Source organism: Enhydra lutris, unplaced genomic scaffold (assembly GCF_002288905.1).
Source record: "Enhydra lutris kenyoni isolate GAN:26980312 unplaced genomic scaffold, ASM228890v2 scaffoldscaffold55, whole genome shotgun sequence".
NCBI classification, from domain to species: domain Eukaryota; kingdom Metazoa; phylum Chordata; class Mammalia; order Carnivora; family Mustelidae; genus Enhydra; species Enhydra lutris.
The window spans coordinates 630,101-656,170 of NW_019154139.1; the positions used below are offsets into that span (position 1 = coordinate 630,101).

At 54.7% G+C, this 26,070-nt stretch overlaps 1 protein-coding gene across 1 annotated transcript in view; it reads left to right on the plus strand.

Moving 5' to 3' along the window:
* The first annotated feature begins 1,093 nt into the window (after positions 1-1,093).
* Positions 1,094-26,070, plus strand: part of LOC111157705 (tubulin tyrosine ligase like 8) — a 48,533-nt gene continuing 23,556 nt past the window's right edge. Inside the window, exons 1-8 of the mRNA XM_022519340.1 lie at positions 1,094-1,160; positions 8,788-8,879; positions 12,490-12,628; positions 13,337-13,410; positions 15,142-15,270; positions 16,333-16,447; positions 17,927-18,049; positions 19,755-19,941. Of these exons, the coding sequence (XP_022375048.1) occupies positions 1,094-1,160; positions 8,788-8,879; positions 12,490-12,628; positions 13,337-13,410; positions 15,142-15,270; positions 16,333-16,447; positions 17,927-18,049; positions 19,755-19,941 (926 nt within the window). The remainder of the gene's footprint in view (positions 1,161-8,787; positions 8,880-12,489; positions 12,629-13,336; positions 13,411-15,141; positions 15,271-16,332; positions 16,448-17,926; positions 18,050-19,754; positions 19,942-26,070) is intronic.

The window sequence follows — 26,070 nt, forward strand, 5'->3', positions numbered from 1 at the left end:
CCACAGCCCACGTGGGGACACCGGTGTGCAGCCCCCTGCCGGCATCGCCACCCCAGGGACTGCATCTCGGTCTCTGCTCCCCCCGCCCGGCCGTTGTGGGGCACCGGGAGTGAGGGTCTGAGAGGGGCGTGGGGTGGGGTCAGGGACCGGTTGTGACTCTCGCTCTTTGTGACTTGGGGGCCTCTGACCGCCAGGGCGGGTCTTTGTGACCAACAGCCCTGCGCCTGATGGGGCTTCGGGAACCCGAGCGGGGGTGGTGCGCCCGGTCCTTCCCCGAGGACGCCATGGCCCGGCGCCCCGGCCCCCACCCCCACGCCTCGAACGGCAGCCCCGGCTCCGGGTCCAGCGCTGACGCCACTGACCGCGGCCCCCGGGGACCCGCGTCCCACACGCGCCGCCGCAGCCGCTCCAGACGCCCCCCGCCGCCAGCGCGCCCGCGCAGCCCCACGCCCCGCGCCGGCCGCCGCGCCGCGGCCTCCGGGCCCTGCGCCCCGCTCCCCCCGCGGGCGCGGCTTGCACAATGCGCCGCGCAAACCCGGCCCGTTGCCCCGGGCAACCACGGGACGCCTGGCGGCGCGGCGGGGGGCGGGGGCGCAGCGCGCGCCACGGGGCCGGTCCCGGGTGAGCACTGGCCCCGCTCGCCTCGGAGCCCCCAGGCCCTGTGCCCCTGCGGATGCCGGACAGCACCCCGCGCCCCGTCGGGCTAGAGCCCTCGGGATCCCCGACGCGCCCGCCCCAGCGCAGGGACGGCGGACTCCCCCGCCCCTTCCCCCAGGCCCCAGACTCTCGGACGTGGTGCTCGGAAGCCCAGAACCGCTCTTCCGCGGACGCCCGGCCTCCAGCCCAGCGCCCGGACCCGCCCGCGCCCTCACCTCGCCCTCGGGGGCGCAGACCTCCCCCTGCGCACCTAGACTGGCCCCTCTCCCCCCAGACTGCCCCGACCCTACACCTGCGCTTCCCTCAGCCTGGCTTCAGAGCCCGGCCCGCGCCCCCGCCCCGCGGGGATGCCCTCCGGCCCGAGCCCTCGCCGACGCCCCCTCTCGTTGCAGGGGCGGGAGCGGGCGCGAGTTGGGGCGAGCTGCCGGAGGCCGGCATGGAGCCCGCAGAGAGGAAGAGGCTCCCGTCCGCTTCCCTGGAAGGAGACCCCAGAGAAGAGACCAGTCAGTGTCGTCCTCGCCCGCCGTCTGGGGGCTCGCGGTTCGAGGCGCGAACGGGGCGGGGGCTCGCGGCTCAGACGCAGCGCTGGGCCCGGGCTTGACTCGAGACCCGGGGCGTGAAGCCCCTTCCCGGAGAACCCCGCCCCGCCACGCCACGCCCCCTCCGGCCCTCTGCCCTCCACCTTCCTGCCCTCCAAGAGGGTCGACTTCAGAGTTCAGGTTGGGAAAGGGGCGCCAAGTCCGCTGCTTGGGTTAGGGCGCGGGGCCGGAGGAGCGCCGGCCAGCCCTTCCCTAGAGCTGAGTAAATGGGCGCTAACCCTAACCCTAACCCTAACCCTTCCTGCCCGTGCGCTCCTCCTCGCCGGGGCGCACCTGAGGGCGAGCTCGCGGGGTCCAGGGCGGGCTCCTGCTCAGCTTTAGGCCACTGCGGGGGTAAGAGGCCCAGCTGGTCCCCACCCAGGCCAGCGGTGGGCCTCGTCCCATTCATTCTGGGCACTGGGTGCGTGTGCGGGGCGCCTCACTGTGGTTTCCACTCCACTTTCCTTTCTGGGGTCTTTGTGGAGTATCCGTGCTAGTCTTTCGGCCATTATTAACTGAGTTGTGGTTTTTCCTTCTTGAGTGGTAGGAGCTCTTGGCCTCTGCTGGACGGACATCAGTTCTTTGTCGGTTAAATGGATTATAAGGACCTTCTGGTCCCTGGCGGGTGTTTCCAGCAATTTACGAGTCCATCTGAAAATCAACTTCTTAGTTGTAAGAACCTTTAATAGTCAATCTTTTCTTCTATAGGTAGTACTTTTTTGAGTCTTACTAGGAAATCTGTATCCACCCCATCGTCCAGAAAACAGTATCCTGTTTTCCTTTGGAAACTTTATAATGTAATATTTCATATTCACCTCAACAATTCACAGGGATTGTTTCCTCTGGAGTGAGGTAGGAGTGGGTGGGCAAACGTTCAGTCTTCCCCCATGTGAATATCTAATTGACCCAGGTGGGCCCTGCAACCTCACCTTTGTGGAAAATCAGGCCTAGACCTATTTTTTGTTTTCCATTCTTTTTTATTGATTTCTTTGCCTATCCTGAGTCCATACTACCCTGTTTTAATTCCAATAGTTTTACAATAAGTCTTGATATTTTGTAGTGTGAGTCTTCTGACTTTATCCTTCAAGATTTGTTTAGGTTTTCTTAGACTTTTGCATTTACCATATAAATTTTAGAATCAAATTGTTAATTTAACCCACACCCACACACACGAATCCTGCTAGGATTTTGATTTTGGTTACATTGAATCCATAGATCAATTTGCGTGAAACCTAACATTTTATCAATATTGAGTCTTTCAACCCAGGAACATTTATTTCTTTGATTCTTGTCAACAGTGTTTTGTAGTTTTCAGAGTACAGATATGGGAGACTCCTTTTGTTAGATTTACTCCTAGATATGTGATGTTTTTTAGAGATGACATTGTTGAGTTTCATTTTCTAATTATTCTGCGTATATAGAAATACAATTAATTTTATTGCACTGACTTGTCATTTGGTTACTTTGCTAACTAGTTCTTTTTTTTTAAGATTTATTTATTTGACAGACAGATCACAAGTAGGCAGAGAGGCAGGTAGAGAGAGAGGAGGAAGCAGGCTCCCTGCTGAGCAGAGGGCCCGATGCGGGACTCGATCCCAGGACCCCGGGATCATGACCTGAGCCGAAGGCAGAGGCTTTAACCCGCTGAGCCACCCAGGCGCCCCCACTTCGCTAACTAGTTCTAATAGCTAGTAGATTCATTGAGATTTCTTACATACACAGTCATCATCTGTAAATCTTTTCAGTTTTTAGACATTTTATTTCCTTTTCTTGCATTATTGCATTGGCTAGTACTTTCAGTATAATGTTGAACAGAAGTGATCTAACGGACAACTTTTTTAGCTCCCAAACTGAGGGAGAAAAGCATTCCATATTTCACCATGAAGTATGCTGCTGCTCTAGGCTTTTTAAAGGAAGTTCTCTTTTATTCCTGGTTTACTGATAAATTTTTTAATGGATAGTTATAACATTTTATCATGTGCTTTATCCTGCATCTATTGAGATGATAATGTATTTTTAACTTTTAGTCTATTAATGTGGTATATTATGTTGATGGATTTTCAAATATTAAACCAACTTTGTATTCCTGGAATAAACTTCACATGGTCATATTGTCTGGTTTTGTACAACTGGATCTGAGTTACAAAGTTTAGGATTTTTATGCTCTTTTTATGAATGAGTTGGCAGTGTTATTCTTTTATTATAATGTCCTTGTTATATTTTGGTATTAAATTTATGACCACCTAAAAAGGAATTGAAAGGGTTTATTATTTCCTTATTCAACGAGAGGGCTCATATAAGATATTTTCCCCCCTAATGTTTGGAAAGATTGATCTGTGATGCCATCTAGACCTGAAGTTTTCATTATGGGAAGTTTTTAGTTATGGAACTAATTTCTTAACCAAAAATAAGCCTACCTGGATTTTCTGAGGTTTTTTGGTCAGTTTTGATAAAGCTGTTTTTATCAAGGAAAATGCTAATTTCCTATGAACTGTCGAATTATTGGCATGTGGTTGTTCATAATATCTTATCATTTTAACTTCTGTATAATCAGTAATGATGTTCCCTTTTTCATTCTTGATATTGTATATTTGTGTTTTCTCATTTTTCTTGATCTAGAAAAAGTTTATCAATTAAAAAATTGTTTCAATGATCCAACTTTTGGTTTGTTAATTTTCTCTATGGCACATTTATTTTCTATTTAACTGAATTCTGCTCTTTATTATTTTCTTTCTTTTACTTTCTTTTTGTTTAATTGTTCCCTTGCTAGCCTGTTTGGATGGTAGCTCAGATAGCTTTTCATTTGTTAATATATGAATTTAAATTTATAAATTTCTCTCTAATCACTATTTTAGCTGCATTATAATGTTTTGATATGTCATATTTTTATTATCATTAAGCTCAAATCATTTTTGAGATTCTCCTTTGGTCCATGTTTTTATTTCTTATTTATTTTATTTTTTTTTTAATTAAAAAAAAAAGACTTTATTTATTTGACAGACAGAGAGATCACAAGTAGGCAGAGAGGCAGGCAGAGAGAGAGGAGGAAGCAGGTTTCCCGCTCAGCAGAGAGCCCAATGCGGGGCTCGATCCCAGGACCCTGAGATCATGACCTGAGCGGAAGGCAGAGGCTTTAACCCACTGAGCCATCCAGGCGCCCTTGGTCCATATTTTCAAAGTGTGCTGCTTAAGTTTGGAACATTTAGGAAAATTCCTAGCTACCTCTTTGTTATTAACTTGTAGTTTGATTTAACAGTTGTCAGAGAACTTACTACATCATTTCAATCCTTCGAGATTTATTGAGAATCTCTATGGGCCAGGATGTAATCTGTGGTGGAAGACAGTAAATGAAGAAAATGTGTGTCTCAAGTTGCGGAACATGGTGTCCATTTACGTCATTTAAGTGCAGCTGGTTAGTCACGGTGTGCAAATCTGCTCGAGTCTACTGATTCTTTGTTTAATCATTCTTTTTTATTTTAAGTTTTTAAAAATTTATTTGAGAGACAGAGAGTGCATGCACAAGTGGGGAAGGGGAGGCATCAGGGCAGAGGGAGAAGCAGACTCCCCGCTGAGCAGGGAGCTCAAGGAGGGCTCCATCCCAGGACCCTGGGATCATGACCTGAGCCGAAGGCAGCGGCTTAACCGACTGAGCCACCCAGGTGTCCCTACTTTTGGAATTTTTATATCTCCCTGACAAATTGATCCTTTTAATATTAGAGAGTACCTCTCTTTTTAATAATGACTTTATGAAATTTTTGTTAATATTTACTAGTAAATATTAGTGTTATCTAAATATTTACTAAGTATCTCTAAGTGACATTTTATAACTAAACTCCTTTTCCACATTTGATCAGATGGACAATAATTCCTCACTAAAATCCAGCACCCAGAATACATTGTATTTCCCCAGGAAGCCCCAGAGTCGGTTTGTTCAGATTGAGACGTGGTCGGGAACCACACACCACATCAGGCTGTCCCGTCTGTTCCCTCTCGTCTCCTCCGGAGCGGCCACTCCTCTCGCCTTGTGTTTCCAGGATCTGGGCCTGAGGAGGACTGCCTGTTGTTCTGGAGCAAGTCCTGAGTCGGGACTCTTCTGGCTGTTGCCTGGGCCGGTTTACTCTCCTCTGCCCCCTCTGTGGACCTGATGAGAGTGGCCTTTGGTTTTGCCAAGTGTTTTGCCAAGATTCCTGGGAGGTGGAGCTCTGGCCCTGACCTGCCCCTGCCATCTGGCCGTGCCGTCACCGGTGCTGCCGCCAGTCGCTAGGCCAGTGCTGGCCAGACCCCTCCGTGGTAGGGTTGTGTGTCTTGTGGCCACATGAGGAGCTGTGTTGGGGCACCTGGTGACGGTCCAAAGCCCCTGAGTGGGGATGGGGGAAAATCCCTCTGCGATGGGACTAGAGGTTGGGCAGGAGGTGGTGCCAGAGGTTGACCGGCACTTCCCGAGGGAGGCGCATGGGCCTGGGCACGAGATGTCGTCCGGCCCCTAGGTGCTCTGGCATCACCACCACTGCTGCACCCGCTCACCTGCCCCTCCCCACCCCTCCCGGGGGCGGGCAGGTGCCTGGAATAGCCGGGAAGGCTGGAGACAGGAGCTGCCCTCTCCTCAGCCTCAGTGAAGTCCTGATCCTCCCAGAAGGTGAGCCCAGGTGCGGGGTCCTGCCCCAAAGTCACGGGTTTCCAGGGAAGGTGCGGGCATCTCTTATGGCCAAGGGGGAGGATTGTGTTTGCGTCTCTCTCTCTCTCTCTCTCTCGTCTACCGGATGTCTGGACTGGGTCTGGCCAGTGACCATCATACTCCGTGATGCTCCCAGCGGTCTGCACGGGGGCTCCCGCCTCTGCACGCCGCTTCTGCATCTTTTTGTGTCCCCCATCCAAGTCTGTAAGGGCGTCAAGATGCCCCGAGGTCACCTGAGGCTCCTAGGGTCCCAGCCTGGGAATCCCAGTTCTCCCGAGAGCTCGGATCCCTCCAGCCAGGGCAGCCCGGGGCTCGAAACCAAAGGCCGGGTGCCACAGAGGGTCACTTCCGGGCTGCCCCTGTGTGTCTCCCTTCACTGCGAGTTTTCAGCTAAATGGAAATTGGGGATAGTTAAGACTCTCTGTGTCTGTGGAGATGGGATTTGTGACTTTTCCTGACCCTCTTACTGTGGTGCAGTTTACAAAGCTTTTCTAAGCCAGCCTTGAAAGGACACCAGGCGACCATGGTGTGTATGGTTCTGTCATCTGTGTGTGTGAGTCACACTGCCTGGGACCTTCCTTCCCTGGAATGTGCTGGCCTTTTCTACTTTCAGAATGTGTTGTACGAGACGAGATGTTCTGTACCATTCACCCACGAAGCCATCAGCCCTGGAGTTGTACTGATGGGAAGGTTTTAAATGGCATTTTTATGCCTCTTGTCTTTTTTGTAAGTTGGTCTCACCAATTTTTTTTTAATATTTTATTTATTTATTTGACAGACAGAGATCACCAGTAGGCAGAGAGGCAGGCAGAGAGAGAGGAGGAAGCAGGCTCCCTGCTGAGCAGAGAGCCCGATGTGGGGCTCGATCCCAGGACCCTGGGATCATGACCTGAGCCGAAGGCAGAGGCTTTAACCCACTGAGCCACCCAGACGCCCCTCATCAATTGTTTTTTAATATTATTAGTTGTAAACCTCTGACTTGACTAATCCTCTATTGGATTTTAAAAAATATTTCATCAGTGTCTCCTTTCTGTTAATTTTCTTGTATTTCTTTGGGTTTGAATTTACTGTTCTCTCTAACATCTTGAGATGGACGCTTAACTCAGTTTTTAGCCTTTGCTATTTTTCGAATATACGCATCTACAGCTAAAATCTCTTCATAAATACAACCTAACTACAGCCCAGGGATCTGATGTTTGGTGTTTTAATCATCATTTAGCTAAGAAGTATGCAGTGCTTTCCACCTCAGTTCGTCTGGCCGTGGGTCACTTGGCGCACGTGTACGGACTGTGCCCGAGTTTTCCGCCGGTTGCCTTGTTCAGTTGCTAACCCCCGACTCAGTCGCTGTGGCCAGAGGGCGCTGGGCTCACCACCCAACCTTCTCGAAGGTGTGCTTTCCCTAACGCCGCCGTGTCCTGGAGGCGGGTGAGGGGCTCTGGGTGTGCTCACGCGGCGATGTTGCTAACTTTGTCCTCGCAGACCTTTGTCCTGCTCGGCTCCTGACAGCCTCACGTGCACGGCACGTGTCTGTGGCTTCCGTGTCTTGTCCTGTCATTCTGCCGACCGTGGCTTTGCTCATTCTAAGCCCCTGCTCTTGCACCGGGGGTGCCGGGGGCCGTGTCCTTGTGCCTCCCAACCCCTCCCACCCTCCCTCTCTCCTGGCTTTTGGCACCATGGACCCCACATGGACGGAACCACTCAGTGTACTTCCTTCTGTGCTGGGCTTCGTGGGACGTCTACACTGAGAATATTTTTTCCCAGTTGGTGCTTTGCGTTCTCCTTTCCTTAACAGAGCAGAGCACGTCATCTTCCCAACGTTAACTTTTACGGCTGGTGCTTTCTGCCAGAAGCTTCGTGTGTCTAGCTCTCACGTGGAGGCCCGTGGTCTGCAGCAGATGAACTGTTGCGTGTCCTCAGCTGGGGTTCGATTTGTTTTCCGCATGTGGACCTGCCGTTGTTGGTGCCCCCCCCCGCCCCCGCCAAGGGCGTCGCTGCTTTTGTCTGTATTAGTTGGCTGTGCGGATGTGGGTCTCCGGGGCCCACGGAGGGAGGAGGGGCAGTGGGTGGGTGGATGGGTGTCTGTTGCTGGCCTGTCCCCCTGTGATGCTCCTTGGACATCCAGGTGCTGGGAGTCCCGGTGGTGTCAGGGGGTCACGTGGTGTGTGGGGGAGGCCTGGGTGTGGTGGAATTGAATGCCGCTTGACAAGGTGAGCTGGCCCAGGGAGTGCGTATGGACCGGAAGCATGGAGTCTGAGGTCAAAGCCCGGGCAGTTCAAGGTTAGGGCCTAGGGGGAGAGAAGGGGCCGCGGTGAGGAGGGGAGGGGGGCCAACGGGAACAGCGCCGGCTGGCCAAGAGTCTGGTGGTCCAAGGAGCCAGGGCCCAGGGGAGTGACCACAGGATCGGCTTATGTGTGTGTGATGATAGCTGAGCGGTGCCCTCGGTGGAGCCCAGCAGATGGCAGAACGCAGGGGTATGGAGGGGAGGGGGTGCAGAGAGGAGGGCTTTCATCTTAATCTTTAAGGTGTTTGCACTAGAACTTGGTGTGTGCTGCTGGGAGCCTGGTGGCCAGAGTCAGGGGAAGGAGAGGGCGGGATGGCCCAGACGGAGACGGAGGTGGGTGGTCGTGGTGTGGTGTGGCCACAAAGGGGGTGGGGCGCCCAGCAAGGAGAGAGGGTGCCCAAGCCAGAGCTGCTGGGACTGGTGGGCTGGGGGCTGAGAGAGGGCATCGCCTGGGGATGGCCGGCTGGGGGGTACAGCCTGGCGGGGACGCTGAGGGCTTGCTGGGGAGGGTCTGGGGCCGGAGGTGGGCTGGGCTTCCTTCCCAAGCAACCCTATGCACTTTTACCTCTGCCTGGATGTCTCTTTCTCTCCTGCAGAATTAAAACGAGGAATTTCCCAAGACTCGACTTCTTCCCCCAAATTAGACAGATACAAAATAGCAAGACAATTAACAGAAAAGGCCATCAAGGTAAATGCCCTTTGGGGCTGGAGGGACACTTTTATACAGTTTCATTTACTTCAGTAACCTCTTCATCCAACATGGGGCTCCAACTCACGACTCTGAGGTCAAGAGTCACAGGCCATTCAGATTGAGCCAGCCAGGCACCCCAAGGTGGGGGAGGATGCTTTTTAAATGCGGAGACTTGGAGAGCCAGTGGGTTGCCTTTGATGCATTGAGCTCTCCAGCTGTGGGCGCTCTGCGGGCCTGGGGGGACGGGGGTGGGGGGGATAGGTGCTGGTGTTGTCTACCTGGAGTGGAGGGCCCGTCTGCGACCCTGAGAGCACCAGCAGCCTTTGCGGGGGGAGGGCCGTATTCTGGGGCTTTGCGCTGCTGCACTGGGCCCTCGCTCAGGAGGTGGGCGAGTGGAGCGGGGACGTCTGGCACATCACCTGTGGGGACCTGCTCCTGAGGCCCAATGCGCAGCTGCGGAGCTGGGCTCCCCAGTGCAGGGTCACGGTGTGATGGGCTGGGCGCACCGGCTGCACACTGGCCGACCGCCCTGCACTGGGGAGCGGGACCCTGCCTCCCGCCAGGTCCCTGCGGCTGTGTGTGCTCTCGGCAACGTCATACAGACCAGTCTACCAGCTTGGTAATTCGAGGGTTTTCCCCTGAAACCTAAAAACAGCTGAACATCCAGGGCCACAGGCACCCCTCTAGGCATTGCGTTAGCTGCTTCCACAGGCTTCTGTGTTATAATACTTCTGTTGAGATGTAGTTCGAAGTATTTATGATTCATATTATTACTTTTCATTGATTGGGAGTTCCTTAAAAGTAGAGTTCATGCATGTCTATACTTCTGGGTTTTTTTCTATTTTTTTCACGTACACAATTTTTTCATTTTATTTTTTATTATTATTTTTTACTTTTTATTTAAATTCAACTTAATTAACATATAGTGCCTTTTCGGTTTCAGACGTAGAGGTCAGTGATTCATCAGCTGCGTATAACACCTCATGCTCATTCCATCCCGACCCTCCTTCGCGCTCGTCATCCAGTTACCCTGTCCCACCCCTCCCTCCAGCAGCCCTCAGTTTGTTTCCTAGAGTTCAGGTTTTCTTGTGGTTTGTCTCCCTCTCTGATTTCGTCTTATTTTATTTTCCTCCCTCCATGCTCCTCTTTTGTTTCTTAAATTCCACGTATGACAAGATCTGTGATCATTGTCTCTGACTCACTGACTTTGCTCAGATAACACCCTCCCGTTTCATCCATATCGCTGCAAACGGCAAGATTTCATTTTTGATGGCTGCGTAGTATTCCATTGTGTATCTATACCACATGTTTGTCCGTTCATCTGTCGTTGGACATCTGGGCTCTTCCCACAGTTTGGCTGTTGTGGACGTTGCTGCTATGAACATTGGGGCACACGTGCCCCTTCAGATCGCTATGTTTGTATCCTTTGGATAAATGCTGGGGTTTTTTCTAATTATGTTGTTACTGATTTCTAGCTCAGTTGCATACGGTGGAGAGCGTCATCTGCATCTAAATGTGTTCTGACTTGCTTGATGCCCAGCATCTTGGGCGTGTCCAGGAGAGCCGACTGGGCAGAGCTGGCTATCTGCACGGTTCAAGTCTTTGAGGCCGACTGGACCCTCTGGTCTGCGGGTCTGTCTCTCACCGAGAGAAGCACGTTAGATACCCCTGGTCAGTGTGGATCCCTTCACATTGTGGTTGTCAGTTTTCACTTTATATAATTTATTGCTCTCTTACCAGGAGCAGACAAAAGTATCTTCTTGGGGAATTCAATCTTTTTGTAAATTATGGTGCAATTTTCTTTGCTTTAGGGGTTTCTTTTGTCCCAAAGGGTGCTTTGTCTCATGCTTAGATCCTCTTATGTTCTACTGACTTGTATGTGACTGCCTTTGACTTACTCTTGTAAACAGCGTGGACTGGGGTTCTAGAAATCCAGCCGGCATGCCTCACCTTCTTCCTGGGGCCTTCGGTGTGTTTATCCACAAGTGCACCCCTGGGGTCCTCGGGCGTCACCCTGTGTCCCTGGCTCCTTCCCTTGTCCCGTCTGTCTTATCTGGTCGGCTTCCCCCTCATTTTGTGCCTCTTTGTGGACTGATCACAGTTTAGATTCCATTTCCCCTCTTATATCTTACAGGTCTTATGCTCTGTTTTCCTTCCTTTTGTGGTTCCCTGAGGAATTTTATTCTGTTCATTAAAACAGTCTGCTTTTCCAAGGTCGTTCAGTTTGACTGTAAGCATGGCTGGGGTTCTGGCTGGGGCACAGGGTGCTGACGCTCTTGCCGCAGGTCACGTTCCCTGCCTGCCTCTGCATCACCTCAGTCCCTCCATGACCAAGGTCATCCCATCCCTCCATCCTAGTGCACAGCCCTGTGGGGGACAAGGGCAGGCTTTGGACAGGTTTCCTGCACAGAAGGAGGCTGAGAGAGGTCCTTTGACCTGCTGGGTGTTTCCTCTGTGTTTCCTGGGTGTTTCCTGTGACCTGGACTCACAGCCTCCAGCCCCGGGCACAAGCTTCCTTGCACGTGTTCCTGGGAGAGGCGTGCAGGTCCTCCTTGTGGGAACTATAGGGTATGTCGACTGCCGATGTGGGTCACAAATCGCCATGAGCTTAAACATACCCATTTGTTATCTCACAGCTTCTGCGGGGTCCTCTGCTCAGGGTTCCTCGGGGTTGAAATGAGGCATTAGCTGGTCTGGGGTCTCATCCAGAGGCTCAGCTGGGAAGGGATCTTCCTTCAGGCTCCCTGGGCTGGTTGGCAAGGCTCATTCCCTTGTGGCTGAAATGCTGGTTTCTTCAGAGCTGACCGTGGGGAGAAAGTCTCTGCTGCTTTGAATCTCCAAGTTCAGGGTTGCCCTGGACCCTCTTTTCAAGAGGTGCACCTGATTAGGCCAGGCCCACCCACAAGAGTCTGTCTTTTGATTCGTTCAAAGTCATCTAATTAAGGACACAATGAGTTTGAGCCATTCCCCTCCTGCCCAGCCCTCCCTACCTGCTCCCACAAACTCGTGAGGCACTAAGCTAACTGCTGACCCTGCCCTATGGCTGTTGCACTCTGGGACCCTGTCCAGGTGAAGGTGTGCAGGCTGGACCTCAGCAACATGGGCCCAGGGGCTCTAGCATGACCGTCACTCTCCCGTCTCCCATCCCTCAGCTGGGACGACCTGGGTGCACACCACCTGCTGCCATCTCTCTTCCTGGTGCCCAGGCAGCTGTGTTCGTTTCCACACTCACAGGCAGAGTCCCCAGCCCCTGTGCTGGCCTCATACTGTTGGCCTCCTGTCCCTCCGGCCCTTCTTGGCTGGTTGAATGGCTCTTCCCTCTTACTCCTCGAACCTCAGGCACCCATCCCCTCACCCCCAAGCATGAGAGACTGAGACTGTCACCTTCGTAGAGAAAAGAAAGCGTTAGAGTGCAAGGCGCACAAGGAATGAGTGTGCACACGGTGGGGCCCTGCTCTGTGCCCGCGCGCGTGTGTGTGCATGTGTGCGCACTCTCGGGTGTTTCCGTGTGTTCCTCTTGGAGCGGGACTTGAGGGTCCTCCCCTCACAGACAATTAACCGCCTTGCCTTTCATTCTTTAATTTAAAATCTGCTCTTGCAATTTGAGGAAAAGAAGATTTTCTCCATCTACGGGCACTACCCGGTGATACGGGCCACCCTTCGAAGAAAGGGCTGGGTGGAGAAGAAGTTCCACTTCTTGCCCAAGGTCATCCCGAATGCGGACGATGGCAACGCAGGGGTGACTGGTAGAGTATCGAAGGTGTCTCGTCCCTCAGTGTAAGGCTCGCACGTGTGTCCGTCGCACCTCTCCGGGGAGTGCCGTTCTGGCCCTCAGGGCCCGTGACCCAGGCCTCTCCTGCGTGTGCGGGGGTCTCCCTTCCTGGCCTGCCTTCCCTAACCAGCCCCACACCAGGCCTGTGCTTTCCAGACCTGGTCCCTCCATCCACGCCCACAACAGGCCACCTTCTCCCGTGTCTAGGCCGTTGTCACCGTCCTTCAGGGGCCTCACCCTCTGTGTCCCTCCTCTGGCCCCGGGACCCCACAGGTCCCGCCTCCCACTGCAGACAGCATCTGTGCGTTCTTGGCCCTGGCGTCTACACAGGGCCGGCTCCCACATGGCGGCTCAGACCCACGTGAACCTTGTCACCATCCCATTCCCTGCACCCCGCCCCACCCCACTCACCCCGAGGCTGTCTGGCCCCCAGGTGTGGCCCGACCCTGACACTACACCCAGCAGAGGGCCCGAGTGGCGGACCCTGGGGCGGATCAACATAGCCTGAGCCTGATGCCGCCCTGCCCTGTGTCGGGACCCGCGAACGTGCCCTGGGGATGCACTGCCGCGGAGTTGGCAAGTGCGCTGTGGCCGCGGCAGCTGCTGGCTAAGTGGCATGGGGGCCGTGCCGAGGGGCTCAGGCCCTGACCTGCTGACGGCTCTCCGGGGGTCGTGTTTGCAGAACATAAACACACTGAAGGCAAAGAAAATCAAGAAGCGGCTCTGGAGAAGACAGACGACATCCATGATGTGATGGTAGGTCTCCACCCCGTGCTCCCGCGGCCCAGATGGGCCCCCATCTCCCCACGCCCCTCACACTGTCACCGTCCCTGGGCCTTGTCCTGGGGACAGGTGGCAAAGCCAGTCACACCGGGCTGCTGAGCTTGTGGTGTCCGAGTGCACCCGTGTACGTGTGTGCATCTCCATGTGCACGCGCGTGTGCGTGTGCACATGTGCGTCTGTGTGTGCGTGTGTGCTCGTGTGTGTCTACGTGCACCCATGCGCGACGTGCACTTGCGTGCTGCCCTTCATACTGCTGTCTGACGGCTGATGCCGCCGTGAACAAATGAGACTCACGCCGGAAAGTGACAGCAGAAGCCCGACGTCGCAGCAAGTAGGAGGTGGGCTGCGAGTCCAGCTCTGGGATAAAGTTTGGGAAGTGATGCTGGCGGTCAGCTCCCCCTCCCTCCGGGCGCTCCTGTTGGCACTGGGGCAGGGGGAGCCCAGTCCTGCCCTAACCCGGGGTCACGGTAGACCATCCCGTGTTGTAGAAGAGTAGGTGTGTCCTCAGATGCTGGACTGCAGAGAATGGCCCTGCAGGGTCTTCAGGGTGTCAGAATTTTGGAAAGGTGTTCCTTTCCTTGTATCTGTTTGGGAAGAAATTTTGACCACACAGGTGCTTGGTTTGTGCACATAAAATCAGAGCTGCCCGGGCTGCCCTGGGTCTAGTTGTGGCTGTACGGCGAGGTCCCCATGCCCCGTTGGCCCTGGCCACCTGCTCCGAAGTGGGGGCAAGGGTGGAGGCTGTCTCCCACAGTCTCCCGGACAGGAGGCAGTGCACTCACACCACGCCCACATGTGGCATGTTCCTGAGCCCCACAGGGGCACCCACGGGGCGGGCAGCTCAGACCTCACTCAGCTGCACGCACAGGGGCCCTCTCGGTGCAGAGCCTGGCCTTGCTTCCCGAGCGCAGAGCCCCCGTGTGCGGGCGGTGACCCCCAGTGCGGCACCCCGTGGCCCCCCAAGGAACGCGGCGGCCAACCTTCCAGACCAGAGAGACACAGAATGCACACGTCAGTGTCATTTAATACCTGATTTACACAGTATGGAGGCGCCTCAAAAAGCTAAACGTAGAGCTTCCCTCTGACCCAGCAGCTGCACTCGTGGGTATCTGCCCAAAGGCACCAACGCAGTGATGCGAAGGGGCACCTGCACCCAGGCTTGCGGCATGCCACCTGCAGTAGCACCTGGGGGAGAGCCCAGATGTGCGCGGACGGACGGACGGGTGAGGGGACGTGGCTCACATCGATGGTGGGATCGTACGCGGCCATCGGAAATGAAGTGACAGTCAGTGACGTGGACGGGGCTAGAAGGAATGACGCTGAGTGGAGCGAGCCAGTCTGAGAAAGACAGTCACCATGCGACCTCGCTCGTGTGTGAAATTTCAGGAACAGAACAGGGGATCATTGGGGAAGGGAAGAAAGAGAGAGGTGGGCAAACCGCAAGACACTCTTAAGGAAAGAGAACACACTGAGGTTGTTGGGGGACGGGCCTCAAGGAGGGCCCTCGTGATGAGTGCCTGGTGTCACACGGAAGTGACGATCCTGAATCTGCCATCGGAAACCGATTTTACTGTGTACGCTAACTAGCTAGAATTCAAAGAAAAACTTGGAAAAATGCTGATTTCCCTCACTCTTGCTACATCCCAACACCCAAAGATACGAAGCTTGGATAGAGGGTATTGGTAAGGGTCTTTTTCTTGCCAGTCCAGGTTGGTAAAAAACGAAATGCCATACTTCCTCTGGACTATCAAGAGGGACGTTGTCGACTATCACAGCCTGAGCTGCGACCAGATGCTGAACCACTACGGGAAGACGGCCTCTTTCACCACCAAGGTGAGAGTGGGGCGAGGGGGCGGCGGGCAGGGAAGGTGCAGGGCGGCACCTAGTCTCCTGCAGCTCCGTGGCTGAGTTTGGGGGGGGGGCGTGTGTGGACTGGCCACCTCCGGGCTCCTCCCCAGGAAGACCTCTGCCCAGGCAGAGGCCACGCTCCTGTTGCCAGTGTCTAGAGGCCGCCAGCTCCGGCTCCACTCACACCCCCGGAGTCCCAGGAACCCTTGGCCCTGTGTCCCTCCTCTGGGTGCGCAGGCTAAACCTCAGGTGGGGCGGGGTAGGGGGTGGCTGCCTCCAGCGCCCGGCATAAACTCTGTGTCCTGCGGAGGCCCTGGGTCCCAGGGAGAGCCAGGCCACCTCCCCTGCGCAGGGCCTTCTGGCTGCAGGGGGCATGGGCACCTCCCGTCCTCACTGCCTTTTGGCACAGCCCCATCCTGTGACTCCGAGGGCTGAGGTCCAGGGGCGGGGTCAGCCCGGGTGGACAGGCCTACCGGTAGCCACGTGGGAGAGGTGGGGTAGAGAGGCTTCTGGGCAACAAGGAGACCATCCCCTCAATGGGCAAGGATGACACAGAGGGTCAGGGATGAGGCTCGCACGGCTCCCGGGCCCCATGCATCCCCACCCAGCCTCAGCAGCTGCCTCCTCCAGGGGGCAGCCAGGCCGCGCTCCCTGCAAAGACCCCATGTGGCTTGCCTACCGGTGTGCCCAGCAGCTCCATGCCTGCAGCTCCCGGGCACATGGCAGTTTTCCCCAAACGGGGCCCATGGTGAGTGTGCCCAGGAGCTTGCTCCCTCCTCCCTGGTGCTCAGGCCCAGTGCCCATTAGGGACCCACCACCCCTGTGCCCTCAGATGGCCCCGGCCTGCACGTGGGGTCACCCTGCAGTTGAGGCCAGCTGGCTGGGGGCCGGAGGGGCAAGGAGGCCGGGGAGGGGTCTGCTCCAGGAGGCGCCCCTCTCGAGAGCCCTTTGGCATGGGTGCCGCCAGCCAGACCTGTGGGCATTCAGGCTGGTCTGAGGGGACTCGCAGGTGGCCTGTGGGGGTCTGACGCGCCGCTGTCTCTGGAGATCGGGCTGTGTGTGAACATGAGGAGCCTGCCGTGGTACGTCCAAGCCGACCCTGACTCCTTCTTCCCCCGCTGCTACAGCCTCTGCTCTGAGAGCGAGAAGCAGGAATTCCTGGGTAAGTGGGTGGCCGGAGGCGGAGACCACCGGGCATCATGGGGTCCACCTCCCGCTGAGGGGCTGCAGGAAGGGAGGGGGCTGGGCCACAGCTGCAGGGCCGGGGGCTGGTGGGGGCCAATGGCAGAGGGCCTGGTCCCGTCCCAAGGCCCAGGGGCTCAGCTCCATTTCAAGGGTGAGGACTGGTCCAGAAACTTCCACGGGCAGCGTCTGTGAAGCAGGATGTGTGGGAGGCTGATGGAGGCTGATGGAGCCCCGAGCCAGCAACTTGGTTCTGACTGGCTTCCTGGGGAGGCCGGCACGGGGGTGGTCCTGGGGCCCAGGTCTGAGCAGCTCTGGGCAACGGGCTCTGGCCTGAGGACAGAGGGAGGGTTCCTGGTTTGACCTGCCAGGAGAGACAGAAGGTGAAGGTCAGAGCAGGTGGGCAGTGTTCATGTGGGGGCGACTGCGTTTCCTGAGCACCTGGTCTGGGGGAGATGCAGCCTCTACCAGCACCCATGCCTTAGGTCCTGACCCCACCTGGGGCTCCCAGGGGCAGACAGATACGGGCAGGACAGGCAGGGTCCGTGGGGGCTGGAGGTGAGAAGTGCAGGGGAGGGGAAGGCAGTGAGCAGGGGCCTCTCAGAGAGGGGGCGCAGGGTGAACACCCAGAGGGAGGGAGGTCTGAGGGACAGGCTGGAGCAGGCCTCGCGCCTGAGTGTCCACAGGGCACAGGGACCAGGAGTCGGCTCGGGGCGGGGTCTGTTCTGGTGGAAGGAGACTGAGTGAGAAGCCCCGGGCCCTGGAGGAGCTAGGGAAGGCAGTGGGCGTTCTGGATCTTTCCACGGTGGCAGCAGCTGTGGGCCGGGCCGGTGGGGTCCCCACTGAGATGAGCAGGGAGCAGGCTTGGGTTTGGTTTTGGCAAGAGGGTACTGGGATTTCTTGTGGGCCTCCCAGAGGGCATGGGTTGCAGTGGAATTGGTAAGACAGGCCTCAGAGCCGGGCTGGCCCCAAGCCTATCTGTGGGACCCAGAGCGGCCTTCTGTGCCGGGTGTGTGTGGCAGGGCCCCTCTGGCCGTCCACACCGGCAGCCCTGGAGGCCAGCCTGTCCAGGAAGGCCCGGGGAGGCTCCTGGGATGGGGAGGGTCCTAGTGTGTCTGCGGGAGGCGTCTGTCCTCTGGTGTGGGGCTGAAGACGCAAGGAGCGGGGACAAGGACAAGTGCGTGTCCCTGAGTGGGGGAGGGGAGTAGGGGAGAGGCAGGGAGGGGCGTGCGGCTGGCAGCTGGCGGTGGACTAGACTCCCATCTGTGCAGGGGCAGAGGGAGAAGGACTGTGCTGGAGGTGTGGGCTGAGGGCAGAGCAAGCCGCCCCTCCAGGGCGGTGGGGGCGGGAGGGAGGCCACCGCGGGCTGTGGGGCAGCGAGGCTGAGGATGGCTCGTGCTGGCCGAGGCCCCTGGTCCCCGGCGCCGGCAGAGGGGGCGAGGCCTTGGTGTCCTTTCAGACGACTTCCGGCGCACGGTGGCCTCCAGCATCCTCAAGTGGGTGGTCAGCCACCAGAGCCACAGCGGAGGCAAGCCCGGCGGCAGGGGGGAGGCCTGTGACCCCGGCCCCAGCAACCGGAAAGGTGTGTGGGGGGCACGGCTGCACCGTGCCGGGAGGACTGTGCCGGGAGGGCCCGTGGGGCTGCGGGTCGGGGGCAGACTCGTCCCCGCTCCGCAGAAGAGGGTGACGGGGACGGGCTTTCCCGCGTGGTGCAGGGCCGCCGTGCCATCAGGCCCATGAAATCCAAATAAGTATCATGCTGTTCCCTTTCTGAGAGCGTCCGCGGTTCCCACTGAGGTCGAGCAGGAGGCACAGGCGTGTCCTGCAGCCGCCCTGCCCCGCGGCCTCCTCCCCGCGCAGCCCGCACCGAGGGCACGTTTGTTCCGACCCGCGAGCCCACGTCAGCTGGCGCTGAGAGTCCCTCTCGTGTGGGGCGTCGTGGGGCTTTGGGCAAATGTGTAATGGCGTCATCACACGGCGTGTCTTTTCAGCCCACTCGTGTCCCCCCGTTCCTCCTGCCCCCGCCACGGTGTCCTGTAGTCCTGCGATCAGGGCTCCGTCTGTGGTGAGCCTGTGCCCCCGGACTGCGAAGCCCACCAGCGCTTCCCTGTCCTCCTGCCCTTCGGTGGGACAGGCTGGCGGGAGGGCTGGGGCAGGCCAGGCTCCGGCGCGGCCTTGCTGAGAGCAGAGTGGCCCCCAGCGTCCAGGATGCTTACCTTCCCTTCTTGCCAGAAGGGGGGGCCCTGCTCCCACATTCACGGTGAGAACTAGGTCAAGGTCCTGGAAGGAAGACTGACAACGCACGCCCCCGCCCCAGCTGAGCCCCCGGGGTTTGTGACGCAGACTCGTGCACACCCCGAGCCTTCAGCAGGTCCTCGGTGGCCGCTCAGGCTTCCTCGCCTGGCGCTGGCATCCGGGGAGCTTTTTGGCTTCGGGGTTCTGTTGCCCAGAGCGGCGATGGTCCGGACCTGCTGCCCTCCTGCGACCGGGCGATGGTTGGCCACGTGACCTCGGCTCTCCGGTGGAGCCAAGAAGAGTCGCTGACGCTTTGGTTTTACTTTGTACTTGTGAGGACGGATTGGCACCGTCCCGCTCCTCTGTGCCCGACCAGAAAGAGGAAGTGCAGATTTTCACGTTCAAATGCCCGTTTTTATATTCCGGGGATTTCTCCTGAACACAGTCTAAAGACACACTCTGTGATCTCTGTGGCAACCACGCAACCTGCCGCACTTTCTCCGGGGTCCCTAACTGCGGGGGTCCAGAGTCCGCGGCACCTGCCCCCTGCCCCCAGCCCCACGCCTGTGTGTGGAGTTGGTTCTGTGCACCTGCCAAGCCCCCTCGCTCCTCCGGGCTCCCAGCCAGGAACCACCCAGACAGTTGCTGGTCGTCAACTCGTTCTCCTTTGGGGACCAGGGGGCCACTGCCTTGGGTGGGAGCTGGGCTCCTGGAGGCTCGCTGTCACCGGACGGGAGGACTCCTGAGACCCTTGGGTCCAGCTCAGCTCCGGGGTCCCGGGAGCACGAGATGTAAGAGTTTGGTGCAGGCGGCCACCAGGTGCGCCCCAGCTTGTGGGAGTCAGGCAGGACGGCCCCCAAGTTCTTACTGAATACGCAGTGTGCGCTCAGAAAAGTAGAAGTTTTGTCGCAAGTTCGGAGGTCATGCTGCATGGCCAGCCGCGGTCCGAGTCTGGTTGGAGGGCGTGTGCAGCGGGGGAGGCGCGCCTAGCCAGGGCTGGGTGCCCAGAGGATGCAGGAGTTCCCACTCCAGACCCTGTGCTTGGGTTTCAGCTTCCCAGAGTGTGGACTCCAGGCTCACAGGCCTCTCGGGACAGCTCGTGGACACTGCGTGCAAGGTGTGCCAGGCCTACCTGGGGCAGCTAGAGCACCGGGACATCGATGTCCCCGAGGACGCCAGCAAGGGCCTCACGGAGGACGAGTGGAAGGACCTGACAGAGCAGTACTACTCCCTCATTCAGTAAGACACGCCTGTGCGGAGCCCTCCAGCCGCGCCCGGTGCCTGGTGCTCGGTGGCACGAGTCGGCATGCGCCGGGCCGGCTCACTTGAACCGGGGACCTGGGGGCGGCATCAGGAGCTGTGCGGGGAAGTCCCACCTCTGGGACATCTGAAGCACCCGTCTGGGTGTTGGGGTACCCAGACCCACTGCCACCTGTCCCAGCAGGTCCCTGTTGGCTCATAAAAGGAAGACCCCCTTGGGGGCACCTTTGGGTAGCAGCGCCTTGAGCACTTTCCACCCTGTTCATGCCTTTTACCTCCTTTGAGCCCCGCAGGTGGGCCCTGGGCAGTCAGGACCCACAGAAGGTCCGGCCCGGCCCTCCGGACTCTCCAGGACCGTCAGTGCCTCTTGCTGCCTGGGAACCTGAAGGCTGAGCCCGGCCTTCCCCCTTCTCCTGAGGGCCGGGCCCTTTGCAGGCTGGAGACCCAGCACCCCCTTGCCCCCTTTTTCCGAAGTCTGACTTCATTGTGCCTAGATGTGGTTTTCTTTGTTATGTCCTCTACCTAGAGATTTTGGGAACTTCTAATCTGGGGGGTTGGAATCATTCATCAATTTTGAAAAGTTCTCAGCCATTATCTTCAAATATTGCTTCTGCCTCGTCCTCTTCTCCCGTTCTGGGACGCCAGCTCAGCGCACAGCCGGCCACGTGACCGCGTCTCGCCCATCACTTTGCTGTGCCTGGTTCCCTCGTCCTTTTTTCCTTTCTGAGGTTGAGTTTGTGTATTTTCTATCAACCCATCTTAAGACTGACCGGCCTTGTCTCCTGCTGTCCCCGGGCCAGCTGCGAAGCTGCCCGGTTCTGACTCCAGCACTGGGAGGCCCTTCTTGTGGCGTTTGTCTTTGCCCTTTACTAGGTCGGGATTTTCAGCCTCTTCTCAGTCTCTGTAATTTTCGTGCGCCGCCCCTTGTCTAAGAAGGAAGCATGGACAGAAGTCATGCCGCCCCCCAAGACGGGGCACTCACTGTTTCCTCCGTTGTAGGCGTGGCGTCGAGCCGATGGCCCCAGCCGGCAAGCAGGGAGCAGGGCCAGCGGCAGCTCAGGCAGCTTCACCGCGCTCTGGTGCCGAGTGTCTCGGGCGGGGGACTGGAGGGTTTCGCTGCCGACCCTGTGCCCCGGAGAAGCTTCTTCCCAAGTGCCACAGGCGTGGGAAGGCTCACCATCTTTGCAGCCCAGACAAAGCATCCTCGTGCCCGGGGGGAGCAGGCCGTGTGGTTTGTGTTTTGAGCATCACGAGACTCGGGTCTTTCACGCCGGCTGGCGGGGTCGTGCGGCTTCTCGGTCCTCCAGAAAGCCCTTCCGCTTGGGCCGGACCTGCGTCGCCGCTGCCACCCTGACTTGGCAAACACTCTTGGAGGATAAAATGGCCAAGAGACTCGGCTCACCCAAGCGGGGTTTTCTGGGCCGCGATGTAGCTGACCTGGTCCGCTTCGTTTGGAGAAACGTGCGTTTCGCGGTTTGTCTCTTTTCCCACTTGTCAGGCAGGCGTACTGGCCAGCCACGGCCCCTACTGGCGAGCGAAGTACGGACGCGTCCTCACCGTGACTAGTCTCCGCGCTTTATCCTGCACCTGCGCTTAGCTTCTGTTCCCGGCTTCCCGCGGCGGCTCCGGGACACGGTCGGGGCTCACGGCTGCTGGTCTTCAGCCAGACCCTCCCTCGCTCCCAGACAGCGTCACACACGACAGCACGTCTCCTCTCGTTTGTCAGCTCTGGTCGTGTGCGTCACCTCTCTCTCTCTCTTCCATTTTCTAGAAGATTTCATTTATGTGTTTCTCTGGAGAGCGTGCAAGTGGGGGGAGGGGCAGAGGGCGAGAGAGAAAGCGTCGCAAGCAGACGTGGAGCTGAGCCCAGAGCCCAACGCGGGGCGCCGTCCCACGACTCGGAGATCACAGCCTGAGCCGAAACCGAGATCAGACGCTTGCCAACGGAGCCATCCAGACACCCCTGTTTTCGTTTTTTATTGTCATAAAAAAACGCAGCAAAATTTGCTCTCTGAACCATTTTAAAATAATTCATTTAAGTATCTCGGTCATGTGCAACCGGCACCACCGTCCATTTTCATGGCTCTTTTCATCCTGCGAAGTGGAAGTCTGTCCCCACTAAACACCGACTCCCCATATTCCCTCCGGCTCTTGGCCGCCAGCGTCCACTCTCTGAATCCGTGAGTTGGACTCCCCCAGGTGCTTCATAGAAGTGGAATCATAATTTGTCTTTTCGTGACTGGCTTATTTCACTTATAATGTCCTCAAGTTTTGTCCATGTTGAAGCAGGTATCCGAGTTCCCTTCCTTTTAAAGGATAAATACTGTTTTGTTGTACGTATATAGTACATATTGCTTACTTGTTCATTTGTCGACGGACATCTGGGTTGCTCTCACGTTTTAGCTCTTGTGACTAACGCTGCCGTGAGCACAGCGGTACTGATACCTCTTTGAGATTCTGCTTTCAATTCTTCTGGGTCTGTACCCAGAAATGGGATTTCTGGGTAATATGGCACTGCTATTCTCGATATTTCACGGAACTACCATACTGTTTTCCACAACAGCTGCAGCACTTTATGTGCCCCCCAACTGGATGCCAGGGTTCCCATTTCTCTGCATCTTCACCAACATTGGTTATTTCCTGTGCTTTTCGAAAATAATGTTTTAATGGACGTGAGACCGTATCTCACTACAGGTTTCCATTTTCCTGATGCTCAGTGGTGTTCATCATCTTTCCACGTGCTTATCGGCTATCTGGTTTCTCCTTCGGAGAAGTGTCTGTTCAAGTCTTTGGCCCATTTTTGTTTTCTTATCTTTTATTTTTTTAAAAGATTTTATTTATTTATTTGACAGACAGAGGTCACAAGTAGGCAGAGAGGCAGGCAGAGAGAGAGGAGGAAGCAGGCTCCCCACTGAGCAGAGAGAGAGCCCGATTCGGGGCTCGATCTCAGGACCCCGGGATCATGACCCGAGCCGAAGGCAGAGGCGTAACCCACTGAGCCACCCAGGCGCCCCTTTGGCCCATTTTTGAATTGAGTTGCCTTGCTGGGTTTTAGGGGCTCCTGTGTGTTCTGGACGTCAGCCGCCTGTCAGATCCACAGCTTCCAGTCCCTCTCACTGTGGCATCTCCTTTTTACTCTGCTGGCTGCATCGTAGACACGCACATTAAACCTTCTCATGAAGTCAGTCTGTGTGGTTTTTCCTCTTGTTGTCTGTGCTTTGGTGTCATATCCAAGATATCATCGAGAAATTCGGCATCTTGAAGATTTTGCCCTATGTTTTCTTCAAGATTTTCGTAGGGTTTGGCCTTTCTATTTGGGTCTTTGATCCATTTTGAGTTACTGTTTGCACCTGGCTTTAGGTACGGGTCCAAATTCATCCTTTTGATTGTGGATATCTAGTTTTCCCAGTACCATACCCAGTATCAAGGGACTGTCCCTTTCCCGTTGAGTAGTACTGGCAGCCTTGTCAAAAGTCGTTTGACTGTGGGAGGCTTTGTTTCTGGGATCTCTATTCTGTTTCATTGGTCTTGCTTCTGTCTTCATGCTGGTAACACTTTGTTTTGATTGTTGTAGCTTTGTAGTAAGTCTTGAAATCAAGAAGCGTGTGTCCTCCCACTTTGATCTTTTTCAAGATTGTTTTGGCTCTTTGGGGCTCCCTGAGAGTCTGTTTAGATTTGGGTGTGGGTGTTTCTATGTCTGTGAAAAACATCATTGGGATTTTGAATAGGGATTGTATTGAATTTGTAGGTAATTTTGCATACTATTACCATCTTAAGCAATATTAAATCTTTTAATCCATAAACATGGATGTGTCCCATTTATTTGTGTCTCCTGTAATTTCTTTCAGCAATTTTTGTAGTTTTTGTTGTACCTTTCCCCTCCTTGGTTAATTCCTAAGTATTTTACTATTTCTGGTGTGATTGTGAGTGGAATTGCTTTCATAATTTCCTTCTCAGATTGCTCCTTGCTAGTGTAGAGAAATGCAGTTTATTTTTGTTCGTTGACTTTGTATCTTCTACTACTTCGTACTCCGATTACTAGAGGTAACATGATTTTTTGGTGGAATCTTTAGGGTTTTCTGCAGATACATTCATACAATCTGCAAACAGATTTCACTTCTCCTTTCCAGTCTGCCATTTATTTCTTTTCCTTGTCTGATTGCTCCCGCTAGCACTTCTCTTACACTGTTGGATGTTGAGAGTAGCCGTTCTTGCCTTATTCTTTGTTTTTCTTAAGTCGCCTCCACATCCTATGTGTAGCCCAGCACAGGACTGGAGATCAAGACCTGCGCTGAGATCAAGAATCTGATGCTTTACTGACTGAGCCAGCCTGGTGCGCCTTGTCTGATTCTTAATCTTAAAAGAAAATTTCCTGTCTTTCGCCATTGAGTATGGTAATTGCTGTAGGTTTTCATATGTGGCTTTTATTATGTTCAGGTAGTTTCCTTTCATTCCTAGTTTCTTAGGTGTTTTTATCAGGAAAGGGTGTCAAATTTTGTCAAGTGCCTTTTCTGCATCAATTGAGATGGTCATGTGGGGTTTTTTCCCTTCATCTGGAATGTGATATATTACAGTAATTGGTTTTCAGATGTCGAACCATCCTTGAACTCCTGGAATAAATCCCACTGGTTAGGGAGGGCCGTCCCTTGATGTGCTGCTGAGTCTGGTTTGCTAGCATTTGTTGAGGATGTTTGCATCAATGTTCACAAGGGACGTTGGTGTGTAGTTTTCTTTTCTTGCAGTGTCTTTGTCTGGCTTTGATATCAGGGTGATACAGGCCTCATAGAATGAGTTAGGAAGTGTTTCCTCCTCTTCCCTAGTTTGAGAAGGACAGGTATGGTTCTTCTCAAATTGTTTGATAGAATTCCCCCATGAAGCTGTCAGGTCCTGGGCTTTTCTTTTTGGGAGATTTTTGATTCCTGATTCAATCCCTTTTCTGTTTCTTCACAATTTAGTCTTGGTAGGTTTAGTGTTTCTTAGAAATTTGTCCATTTCATCTAGGTTATCCAATTCATTGGTGTACATCTGTTCATAGTACTCTCTTATAATCTTTTTTTATTTTGTAGAATCAGTAATGATGCCCCCAATATCATTTTTTATTTTGGTAACTTGAGTATTCTCTCTCTTCTAAGTCCATTGAGCTAAAGGTTTGTCAATTTTGTTGATCTTTTCAAAGAACCGACTTTTAGTTTAATTTTCTCTATTTTGATTAATTCTGCTTTAATCTTTATTGATTACTTCATTCTACTAACTTTGGGTCTAGTTTATTCTTTTTTTTTTAAGGTTTTATTTATTTATTTGACAGAGAGAAACAGCAAGAGAGGGAACACAAGCAGGGGGAGTGGGAGAGGGAGAAGCAGGCTTCCTGACAGGCAGGGAGCCTCACGTGGGACTTCATCCCAGGACCCTGGGAACATGACCTGAGCCGAAGGCAGATGCTTAATGACTGAGCCCCCCAGGTGCCCCGGGTCTAGTTTATTCTTTTTCTAGTTTCTTTAGTGGCAAAGTTAGGTTGATTTGAGATTTTTCTTGTTTTCTAACATAAGCCTTTATAGCTATAAGTTTCTCCTTTAGCACAACTAGCAATCCCATATGTTTTAGTGTGTCGTGTCTTCACTTTCATTTGTCTCTAAGTATTTCCCTTGCGATTTCTACTTTGATCCATTGGTTATTTAACAATGTGTTGATTTCGTGAGGGCGCCTGGGTGGCTCAGACTGTTGAGCATTGGAGTCTTGATCTCAGCTCAGGTTTTGATCCTCAGGGTCAAGAGTTCAAGCCCAGCTTGGGGCTCTTACTGGAAAGCCTACTAAAAAAATTTTTTTTAAATGTGTTAATGTCTACAGATTTATTTCTCCACTTGATTAGATCTTTTAACATGTATGTCAACAATGTTTTGTAGCGTTCAGTGTTCTTGCATTTCTTTTGTTAAATGCATTTTTTTAAAGATTTCATTTATTTATTTGACACACAGAGAGAGAGATCACAAGTAGGCAGAGAGGCAGGCAGAGAGAGGGAGAAGCAGACTTCATGCCAAGCAGAGAGCCCGATGCGGGACTCGATCCCAAGACCCTGGGATCATGACCCGAGCTGAAGGCAGAGGCTCAATC